This window comes from Penaeus chinensis, chromosome 20, assembly GCF_019202785.1.
Source record: "Penaeus chinensis breed Huanghai No. 1 chromosome 20, ASM1920278v2, whole genome shotgun sequence".
Taxonomy (NCBI): Eukaryota; Metazoa; Arthropoda; class Malacostraca; order Decapoda; family Penaeidae; genus Penaeus; species Penaeus chinensis.
The window spans coordinates 4,866,981-4,878,691 of record NC_061838.1 but is presented as its reverse complement, the minus strand read 5'-3'; the positions used below and the strand labels follow the sequence as shown (position 1 = coordinate 4,878,691).

Below are 11,711 nucleotides of genomic sequence, written 5' to 3'. Positions count from 1 at the left end.
TATAATATAAATATATATTATATATATAATATAATGTGCTAGATATATATATACATATATAATATAAATATATATATATAAATATATATATACACACATATATATACATACACATATATATACATATATATACATACATACATATATATGTGCTTGGGGCTAGAGGTCTCCTGGACCAAGACCAAGATCCAGGAGCTTGTATGAAACCTGTCTATAAAATGGTATATGAATAAGTCAAACTCATTTTATAGACTAAACTGCTTTCATGGATTAACAAAATTACTGTTAGGAAATATATTTATTATTAAAAAGTATACACAAGTATACAAAAGTATACATTGTCTCTTCCTTAAAAAAAATAATAATTGCTGTATATCACCATAGGTTGGTCACATTTGGCATTAAAAAGTCAAGTTTCATAGAAAATAATACAAATTCTATAGTGAAAAAAAGGGAAATGAACACTTACTAAATGACAATGTCAAGAATGATGAATTCCTTAAAATTAATGAAAAGGATGATCTGAAAACAATATAACAATGTAATTTTTCATTAAAAATCAATGTGAAATTCAGAATTCCCTTTATATTCAACTATAATAACATAATCACAGTCCTTAAAATATGATGAAAAAGGCAAGAACACAAGAATAAAACAGATCTGTATTTCACGATTTCTTTCAATTATCTCTTTGTGAACTTGTCAAAACATTTCTGCGAACACAAAGTGGCCAAAGCAGGTGTGGAAGTCTCAAATGCATTGCCAATGGTTAATGCAGGGGAAACCAACTTCAGGTTCAGGGAGATGCACGTGAGAATGTGAGATTCATAACATATTCTACCACACAGGCACTTCAACCAACTCTGAAGATATTCAACCAAAGTGGCTGGTATGTCAGCAGCTGTTGGACGTAACCTGTTAACAGGAGAACATAAATTTTAGTGATTCTGAAAAACTAGTTTTGTATTAAGCCAGATTACCATAATATCAAAAGGAAATCATTTCTAAAATGCCAATTTATTTACCCTCTTTTAACACAGTATGCTGATGCAATTTCACGCAGATTTGGTACCCCTTTAGGCATGTTGTTTGTCACTATGCCCAGCTGACTTGTAAATGGGTTGCCAAAAACATCAATGTTTTCCATTTTCAAGTGAAACACTGAAGCCGGTAATTCAACAAGTTTGTTGTTGCTGGCAGAAAAAAATCTGTGAATGAAAGAGCAAAACCAGTGAATTATCATCTCAAAAATACATAATGCTGTAAATGAAAAATTATATATGGAAACTGGAAAAGAAGAAACACACAGACAGACATAGTTAGGCACACAAATACTCATGAACACATACAAACACATGCACACACACATACACTCACTTAGTCACTCTCAAAAAATATTTACACTTTATGACAAAATAAATGGGAATTAAAACTAATTTAAGATATCCTCTTTTCATTGATTAGCAAGTATTTAAAAATAAATATCTAATTAGCTCAGAATTAGATCAAAAACAATTACCAACACCCAAGACTTACTTCAGGCTTGTAAGCTTGCCTAAGGAGATGGGTAACTTCTTGAGGAAGTTGTTGTCTAGTCTCAATGTAACCAGACTGACAAGATGTCCAAGTGTGTGTGGCAGATATTCCATCTACAAAAGTGATGCAAATATTTAAAACCTATATGGCATAAGAGATGAAACTAAGCATTATGAAGAAGCCCCTAAAACCTACTTAATATACATAAAACGAGTTCCAGGGCTTCCGTAAGTTTTAGTATGATTCTGAGGATACTGAACCAGTTGTCTTTGGTGTGATCAGTGGATCATAAGGTGCAGATTTTATCTTTAATGAAATATAAAAAAGTCCCTAAGGAGTATTTACACCTAAAAGGAATAATAATATAAAATAATAATTCAATTTTATTATATTTATGGCAATGTCTTGGTGTGTCTGCTTGTTTTTGCTTCTAAATTACCCCATGTGCAAGGAATGGATGGGTTACCATCCACTGGCAGTGCAGGATTTGAATGCAGGTCAGCAAGATTGCTAAACAAGAACTCTACCAATGCACCACACAGCACAAGAGGGAAGGCATGTTGGCTGTATTTGCCTTGATTAACTGCCTTTTCATGTGAGAACATAAAGTTATAAGAGTTGGCCATATTGAAAAGTTGTCAGCAACAGAAGGCTCCAGGAAAATATTCTGGCTACCATTTCAAATTTACAGAATTTGGTGTAAAATAATTACTAATTTTTAGATTTTGATAACTGCTCTTCTCACATCCTAAGAAATTCATGCTTTCTCACTCTCTGCTGACTTATTACACAAACAAATACTGAATATCATTATTGTATTGTACATTTCATTGCATTTTACATGTAAAAATACTAATATTACTGAAAAATTAATATGAAATATAACAATATTGCATCTCCTTTGTTCAAAAAGAACTCAAAACATATACTAACTTACATGATTGTTAGAAAGGTCAAGCAAGCGTAATGTTTTAGAAACCTTTCCTGTAAACACCTGGTGACTGATGCCTTTAATCTTGTTATGAGCAAGATGCAACTCTGCAAGACTATGCATCTCATTCATTGTTACAGGAAGAACTTGAATTATGTTATGGCTCAAGTCTAAGATCTGCAGTCGCTTTAGCTTCATGATGCGATTTTCTACTCTAGTCAAGTCAACATCATTAATCTGTTTATAAAATAAAAAACATTAATCATATTGATAATACCAATGATGATAATAAATACAAACAATTTACAACCCATATACAAGTGTCATGTAACAAAATAAAGGAAGAGGAAGAGGAAAAGGAAAAGAAAGAGGATGATGACAAGAAACACTTAGCAGTACTTAATATACCAAACTTCTCACCCTAAGTGTCTCCAAAGTGTATGGGAAGGCTGTGGTGATGGGGTAATCTTTTTTACAAGTGATAACCAACTTTGTCTTAGGCTTTTCAACTTGGCTTTGCTTGACAGGTGCAAGAGTAGACAGGTGAAGCTTATCAATATCTTTGTTTTGAATTCCTAGTTTCACTGCAGAAAAAAAAAAATGGAAATGATATAAACATTAAATAATGAAAAACAATAATAATGCTAATATCATTACATATATATATATATATATATATATATATATATATATATATATATATATATATATAATAAAAATAATAAAACCTATGCTATTAGGAAAAGAAAAAAAGGATGAAAATAATGCAGTGAAAATATGCCTTTAATAATTAATAATATATTCCATAATCTCTATTATGTGGTTCAGCCTCTTACTCCAAGATCGTGCCACAAATCTCACAAAACGGCAAATGCAGAACAACACAAAGTGATATTGTAAATCTAATACACGTACTCCTTTAATAAAAGGCACAAGATTAACAGGACCTTTACATATAATTATTAATATAATTATCAAAATTTAGGGCTGACTCCGTGACTCACATGTCTGAAGAAAGGTCTTAGCCAGAACAGGATCAGCTTTCACGCACAGGTCATGGGCTGGCTCTTTGAAACGAATTGTGAATTTCCCCTCGGAGGCAAACTTTGTGAAGACAGCCTCGATGTTTCCACCAACCTGGATAAAATTAATACAAAGATTAGTCAGACCTTTACCCAGTGATTCTACATGAGAATTACAGGATATGAGAGAGGCAGAGTTATATATTTACCTTATATTTATTTCCTTGCTTATTTTGTGATGTACACAAATGGATGAAGAGATTAGAAACATCCGCCTTTGAACCTGGCAAGCGTCCAATTCCCAAAGAGGAACGTGCTGTATTTTTCTTGTTGTTCATATTGAGAGATGGAAGCTTGCGATTACATACTTGTACTTCACAGTTAATTCTCATGGTGCCTGCAGATTACCTGTAATCAAATCAACACCACTATCAGTCTATTTCTCTGCTTACATTATACTAAAATTATGAGTTTGTGCAAAGTAACATATTTAAATGAATGAGCCTGTAGAATAATAATTATCTGATTTTTTACAGTATGAGCAATTGTAATATATAATTACTTATGTAAATAATGACTGTCTACTGGAAAATCATCCCTGTGAATGAAATCTCACAGAAAGAAGTGTTTTGCAATTTTTCATTATATTTATTTCATGAACTGAATACCTTGAGGATGATGGTTCTGATATGCCTAGAGTTTTTGTTCGTTATGTTCATTGTTATCTATATATTAAAACAATAAATGGCCAGTATAGAATACAAAATACGTAAATCATCTGCTTCACGCACAGAACTGGTCCATACTTATTCCATCTTTAAAAAAAAACACTATAAAAACAAAATATGACAACTCAGAAGTAATTCTAGAAAGAATAATTATCCTACAAATCTTGTTATGAGAACGCAATTTTTCAAATAAACTTGACTTACCTTGTTTGTCCAAAGTAAAGTCTTCTAATGTGCGCCAACCTTATCTAACTTCTTCCCAAGCTTATTCAAAAGCATTTGCTATAGCATGATGCCACCATCTAAGGCCAGATTTCCCCTCAAATAAAACAGAAGGATCTTGTGTGTTTTGCGATATTTTGAGAACCGAGTAACTGGCGCCTTTAAAGATAAACAAAAGGAACCATAAACCAGGGTCGCGCTAAAGAGGAAAAAACACTGTAAAATGAAATTTAATCAATAATCTACAAGAAATAATAATTGAATAATTATGACTATGAGATTTGGCTGCTTTTGTGAAATATGATGGTACACAATAGAGATTCGTAAAATAAAAATCACTTGTACATGATACGTAAACAAGGATGTTCAACGAACTTAAAGGCTTTTGTTTGATAAGAAAAAATAAGGGGAGTCTTATCAAAAAAATATATTATACTGATAAAGAAATATGATCAAATGCACTCCATAATTCTAGCACTTTTCACACTCAACATAAGTAAAACATCAGTCTAGAATGCACTAAACATATCTAAAACCCAACAAATTTATATTTCCTTATTTATCAAACTTCGTCTTAAACTATTTAAGAGTAAATTATATACCCCCAACCCAACACGTAAATTTCTTCTAGAAGCCAATAAACACCTCAATATCGTCATAAACCGCAAGATAAACACATATCTCCGAAAAATCACAAAACTTCGCATTCTTTCGCAAATCTTCGGGCTGCGTGGGCGCAATATGCATCGCTCTCCCTTCGCCACGTCGTAATTTGGCGAATTATGTCTTTAAACCTTTAACTGAGGAAAAGGTGCGTGACCCCTCTTATTGTATGCCAGTTTGTGGATCGTGTGGATAGAGTTTAGATGAAAATTAACCCAAACCAGTTCGTGTTTATGTCCTGTTTCCCTCCCGGTATTTTGGTGATTTTTAAAAAATTCCTGTCCCTGACGTGCCTTTGTTTACGATTGTGTTGTGTCAATGGCAACATGTATAAGTTCATTGTTATTTAGGAACGTCGAAGTTCAAGTAACATCAAGACAAATGTAGTTTTGATTGCATCGGTGTTGCAAGGTGGTTTAAAGTCGAACAATTTACTTTGCAGAAGTGTCATTGCGTATTTAGGTAAATGCTTTTGTTGTGGTATTTTAAAAGTTCGTGAATATGGCAGTTGCATAGATACTGAAAGTATAAAAAAAATGTGACATGATTAAGTTATATTATTTCAATTAACTGTGTGTATACAAGTCAGAATCCCTATTGTATTTTTTTTTTTTTTTTTTATGTGATTTTCATATGCTATTCAAGAAATTTAAATGTAGTTTGATGTTTTTGGTATTTATTTGGAAGACCTTCCCACAGCCTGTCATGACAACATTAGGATCAATACATGCCATGGAAACCTCCTCCTAGAATCTATAATCTTGGCCCCAACAGCAGGGCAAGAAAGGTACCAGGGAAATTGCAGGGCAAAATATGAAGGATGCAACTCCCCAACCCCAGCCTGGATAATTAAGAATCCACTACACTCCCAGGCACTCTGTACTATAAGCATATATCATACACTGATATATATAACACAGCTGGCTGTGCCCCCCAGCGACCCCCCTGGGTGAACACACTGCATGTCGGTCAATGCAGTATCTTACTATAAATACGTGGAGGATTCTTTGTCTTGCAGGACGGGGTTGGAGGACAATCCCCCAGGGAAGGAGGTGGGAGGAGGTATAGCCCAATGCAATGGACAGTATGGTAACTTATTCTGCGTATATATATATATTTTTTTTATTGAAGTGTCTCATTATATATATATATATATATATATATATATATATATATATATATATTTAGAGAGAGAGAGAGAGAGGGGAATTCATTGATACCAGGATCATCGTGGTCGGTCGTGCAAAGGTATTCTGAATGTATACCCTGTTTTTTATTTAACAGGAAATTGATAATTTCAACATAGTATTCTAATATTAAGTAACAAGATTTAACCTGATTTATTGGTTGTCAGTGAAGATAATGAAGCAAAAGTTTCTACCAGCTGTCTCTGACAAGGTAAGCAATATATGGAAACAGCAGAATGTGAAATCAAAGAAATTTATCTTTTCTATAACCTCTGTTGAAAATGAACACATCAAAGTTAGTTGATACAGATATCCGAGGTAGTGTGAGAGAAAAGAATAATATGATTGCAGAAAACAAAGGTAAGGCCGCAATCGCCTTTCAGAATCAGCAAATCTTTCAAAGCACTTCAGTCACCCTCTTGAGTATTCTGGCAAGGTGGCATTCTTGAACCTCCATTGAGATTTATTCTCCAAAAAGAAAGTCTCGGAGCTCTACGTTTCCAAATATTTATAGGAAGCATGTTCAGCTATCTTAGAACATGAGGCAAGAGACCATGGCACCATTTCATGCAGTCCCATTGTAAACAGCTTACAAGAAAATGCAGTTGTGATATGAAAAGAAAATAAGGATATTAAAAAGTTAGATTGTGTGTGTGTGTCTCTTTGTCTTTTCACTATATGTTAATTTTTTCTTCCTATAATCAATCATTTCCAATTTATTGCCTACCCCACCTGATAATATGCTGAGTATCCTAAAAAAAAAAAAAAAACTCTTACATGTATTGACTTGTTTTTAGAATGTAATATAATCACTTTATCACTTTTGTAATCAAGAGGTATTGATAAGATGACAATCAAATTGTGTGATTAAAGGTCAGCTGCAGTGCTGTCAATCTCATTTACCCCAGGGGACCACATTCACCTTCATGTATGGTAAGCGACAAAATGGCCATATGGTTGATGTAAAGACGTGCCCTATATTTCATTAATTACAAAAACATAGCAATAGAAAAAAGAATATGAGTGTAAGTGATAATCTTAAAAGATGAAGGATTGGCTTAATTAATCATATTAACCCAATGCCTACAGGTTTATGTACTGTCCCCTGTATTGTATTGTCATTTATACATACATACATACATACATACATACATACATACAGATAGCTCTACATATGCTTTGACACCAAGGAGTCTATCAGTAGGCCGCAGCTGATTTCGTCATTCCTTGAAGTTTTGGGGAAATTAGTTTTTCTTTGTAATACTATTAATATTGATATTTGTTATTATTCTTATTGATATTGTGGTGATTAAATTATTATTAAAATGTAAATAACATTAAAGACAATAATATAATATAAATGAAACTTTCAAAAAATCAAGTAAAAGGGTAAACAGGTAAGATAGGTAAGACTAATAACTGACTTAGTGACTTATCACTTGTAGAGCTGTCTATGTGTAAAGACAGTAGGTTAACTTTTATTACAGTGGGCATGGCATTGTATTCTTTGTACCAAAACTGATGGGGTTAAATGGCCAAATGTAAGATTGAAATAGCAAATTTGCCGCAGGCTGGTCTACTGTAAATGTGTTAATGATGATGTGGCATAATAATTAGGTAGTATAGACAGAAAGATCACATTGTCACTCAAGGGATTTGCAATTTGTCATAATGAAAGGTCATGTTGTTGTCTTTCTGATGTTTTTCTTTCTTCTTCTTTCTCCAGAGGACTAAGAACTTCAAGGATTTCAAGGTTCTTTAGACCATGGTGTTGTTATCAGTTGTATTTTTATGGCTTTCCCTTGTTGATTCTATGCCATGTAGTCTTATGGTAGCTTTTTTATTATATATTAATGTATGTATGTATGTATGCTTCTCATTTTTTTTATTATGCTCCTCAAACCTGCTCAACCTATCCATCCTTTGGCCTAAGCTTACTATGATGTTTGTGTTAAATAACTCTCGATCCCTCCAACTTCACCTTATGCTTTACTTCATTGAGATCAGGTATGGGCTTCCTCTTTTCCATGTTGGATACTCCTTGTCTGTTAGTTCAACTGTGAGGTTTCTTGCAATGTAAATAAGGGAAAAGTATTTCTAGGTATAGGTATATATTTGTTGTTTAAGAAGGTTATGTCTGTCTATATATACATATACACTTATATATATGTGTGTGTGTGTGTGTGGGGGGGGGGGCACTGCCATGACCACTACCACTACCATTAATACTACTATTATTATTATTATTATCATTATCATTATCATCCTTATTATTATGATGATAATGATGATGACAAAAAATGTTAGTGTTTCAGTAATAAATGTTATTATTATTACTGTTGCTGCTGCTGCTACTACTGCTACTGGTACTACTACTCCTGCTGCTACTACTACTACTACTACTAATAGTAATGATGATAATGATAATAATAACAATAATAAAAGTAATAACAATAATAATAATGATGATAACAATAATAATAATAATAATAATAATAATAATAATAAAAATGATAACAATGATAATACCACTACAACCACTACTACCACTGCTGCTGCTGCTCCTACTCCTACTCCTACTCCTACTCCTACTCCTACTCCTACTCCTACTCCTACTCCTACTCCTACTCCTACTCCTACTCCTACTCCTACTCCTACTCCTACTCCTCCTACTACTACTACTACTACTACTACTACTACTACTACTACTACTACTACTACTACCACCACTACCACTACTACAACTAATACTACTACTGCTGCTGCTACTTCTTTTATTACTTTTATTTTCATAATATTTCATTTTACAAGATTGTATGTATATTCCTATTTTTTCTATTTTTTTCAGTTATCATGTGTTGGAAGACAAAGCTTGTACTACTGAGCTTTGTGATATGTGTTATAACTTGCTATGACACATATAGCAGTGATGAAGAGGACGTGAATTATTACCTTGGTCGTCTGTATGAAGAATCAGATAATGGAATCGACCCTCATGATATGCTGTCAAGCCCAGGCCAGAAAAGGGACCCTGGTAAAAGAAAAGAAATGCCTATCACTGGCCGTTGGACAGCAGATCGGGATGGTAAAGTCACTGGTGAGGATCATGTTGCTTTCCTTTTATGATTTCTTGCTACTTGAAGGATGTTTGTAAATTTCTGTAGTAACAGTCATACATGGTGATATGAAGACTAAGCATTCCTGTCAGAAAAGAAAAATGTGTTTGTAATGTATGTATATTCTTGAATATCAGTATGACTTTAGCTGAAGATTAACTGAAGATTAAGATGCTTCCTGTTGTTGTTGCAGAGTCATGTAGTTTCGACAAAGATGCATTGTCAAAAGAACAAACAAAATTTGCCCAATGCCAAGAGGAAATGGAAAAGCTAAAACAGTCAGTTGAGGTATGTTTTATGTATGTTACATTTATATATATATATATATATATATATATATATATATATATATGTATGTATGTATGTGTATATATACACACACACGCACATATATGTCTATATGTGTACACACACATACACACAGCAATTCATCCTATAAAGTGCACTTGAGTAACCAGTAGTGCACTCACAATCACAACCTAATACAGGGTAATGAAAGGTAACCCACATTGTGGAGAGTCTAGTCTCATGTTATGTATTGTCACCTGAGGGACACCCTGTGATCAGTCACATGATCTCACAGTCTTCTACCTCATATCCACTCATATTGGTTGCTGGGAACAAGCAATCAACAGATTAACAACTGCCTTGCCTTCAATGTCACAAAAGTCAGGCAGGACATTTGACTCATGGTATTTCATCATTCATCATCATCAGGGAACAAATGCCAGTGGGGGCATATAGCCACATCCACCCTTTGCTTCCACCTACAGGGGTCTCTCTTGGTAAGCTTCCAGGCATGGCCTCGACCCATCTCTAGTTCTTTATAATAGGTCAGATTGATCAGCCCAAGCAACAACTTCTTAGGTTGTCTAACAGGCCTCTTCCACCTGGGGTTGTCTCAGATAGAGACAACTTGGTAGGTTGGATCATCCTGATTGAAGTGAGGTTGAACACATGATTCTGCCAATGATAGCCCTTGATCAAGCACAAGGACATGTTGCAAGAGGCATCGAGACGAGACTCCAAATCACAGGATAGTGTCCAGGTTTGACTACCATAGAGTAAAACTGGCAGTATCAGGGCCTTAACTTCTTCCCGACGGGTCACACACTGAGGCATCATAACAAACTGCTTGATCTGTGGAGTGCGGCTGTATGCCACGGTGACGCACCAAAGCGCTACGAGCCGGTGGTTCGGCTTGATGTATCAAACTCCTGTACTCAAAGGCTCAAAGTTGTCATTTATCTCCAGAGCATAGAGTTTTTATTTTATTTTCTTTATCCGTCTGTAAGGTATGTAACTTCTGTACAGTTACAGGCATTTCCAAATACTCAAGAGTTCTGTGTCTCTTGTGAGATGAAATATTCTCTTGCTTTTTAACAGTCACCAATGGACTCCTGAGCTCCATCAAGTGTAAGCTCTACTACCAAGGGCAGAAGTCTGAAGGAGATGGTGACCATCACTGTGGGCTGATCAGTAATGGATGTGGCCACTTACACTGGTCATGCAGCTAAGTCCGAGCAAGCAGCCACCTCCAAGAGAACAGCCAATTTCACACTCAGCCATTTCAGTTCCCTCAAAAGCAGTGGCAACCTATCCTCATGCTGTAAAGACCAGATATTCCAAACCCACACCTGTCAGAGTTTGCTCAGGGTGGATGCCACTTCTGCCACCCCTGTTGATATTGCCAAATTTGGAGGAGGATGGCAAGCTGCAAGGCTCACAATCTGATCAATGGCAACGTGCCAACTTTGAGTGCGGGAGTTCGGTACAGCCTCCGGGCTAGTACAGTGGTAACGTGCCAGCCTCTCATCCGAGGGGTCGGCGGTTCGCACCACGCCCAGGCGCGAGAAGTTGCAATTGTCGCCTGGAGGTTACTGCTGTGGTTGGGCACCACGGCGGGTAAGGACAAAAGCCGAGTCAGCACCAGCTGACACACGTTGGCGAGTCAACATTAGTCGACACAGGCCAGGCTCCCCTCATTGGCATAGCCCGGGCGAAGCTCATCTTCGCATATCGGACAGTTTGTTTTGACGCCTCACAGCATGACCTATCGGGAAAGGGTTAAGGGATTCCTCATACAAGGTTGGTGGCTATCGGGATACAGAAAGGATGAGTAACCTCCCATCTGAGTCAAGGGGGTTGCCAGTCCAATGGGACCCACAGCCTTCCTGGTTTGCCAGGTGGGAGGGACATTTACCCTCTCTTCAGCAACATCATGTATATGGTGCATTGCAAGTCACAATAGTCTTATCTGTCCAGGGGTCCCCTTACAGAGCAGGATAATTGTAATTATAAGGTTT

At 35.6% G+C, this 11,711-nt stretch overlaps 2 protein-coding genes across 3 annotated transcripts in view; one reads left to right on the top strand and one right to left on the bottom strand.

Annotated features, from left to right (window-relative positions):
- Positions 1–285: 285 nt before the first annotated feature.
- LOC125036071 (leucine-rich repeat protein 1-like) lies at positions 286–5,244 on the bottom strand. Of its 2 annotated transcripts, XM_047628465.1 has the most exons (9): positions 5,085–5,244; positions 4,422–4,598; positions 3,699–3,897; positions 3,472–3,604; positions 2,888–3,051; positions 2,474–2,704; positions 1,537–1,649; positions 1,026–1,208; positions 286–915 (listed from the first exon to the last, which is right to left on the bottom strand). In XM_047628465.1, exons 3-9 carry the CDS (start codon positions 3,879–3,881, stop codon positions 684–686), a joined length of 1,239 nt encoding a protein of 412 aa, XP_047484421.1. In that variant the 5' UTR covers positions 3,882–3,897; positions 4,422–4,598; positions 5,085–5,244; the 3' UTR covers positions 286–683. The 2 variants fall into 2 exon arrangements, with proteins under 2 accessions (XP_047484421.1, XP_047484420.1); XM_047628464.1 differs by lacking the exon at positions 5,085–5,244 and having other exon boundaries at positions 4,422–4,694.
- Positions 5,245–6,570: 1,326 nt separating this feature from the next.
- The window catches only part of LOC125035869, a 16,911-nt gene continuing 11,770 nt past the window's right edge, over positions 6,571–11,711 (top strand). The window contains exons 1-4 of the mRNA XM_047628181.1: positions 6,571–6,649; positions 7,163–7,222; positions 9,138–9,386; positions 9,599–9,693. Of these exons, the coding sequence (XP_047484137.1) occupies positions 6,571–6,649; positions 7,163–7,222; positions 9,138–9,386; positions 9,599–9,693 (483 nt within the window). The remainder of the gene's footprint in view (positions 6,650–7,162; positions 7,223–9,137; positions 9,387–9,598; positions 9,694–11,711) is intronic.

What these genes read in the sequence shown, in the direction of transcription:
- LOC125036071 (XM_047628465.1), bottom strand. Translation starts at nt 3,881, where the DNA reads ATGAGAATTAACTGTGAAGTACAAGTATGTAATCGCAAGCTTCCATCT. An exon ending in ACACTTTGGAGACACTTAGG is followed by an intron (nt 2,705 to 2,887) that starts GTGAGAAGTTTG and finishes TTTTATAAACAG; the next exon opens with ATTAATGATGTTGACTTGAC. An exon ending in TTGACCTTTCTAACAATCAT is followed by an intron (nt 1,650 to 2,473) that starts GTAAGTTAGTAT and finishes TCACTTTTGTAG; the next exon opens with ATGGAATATCTGCCACACAC.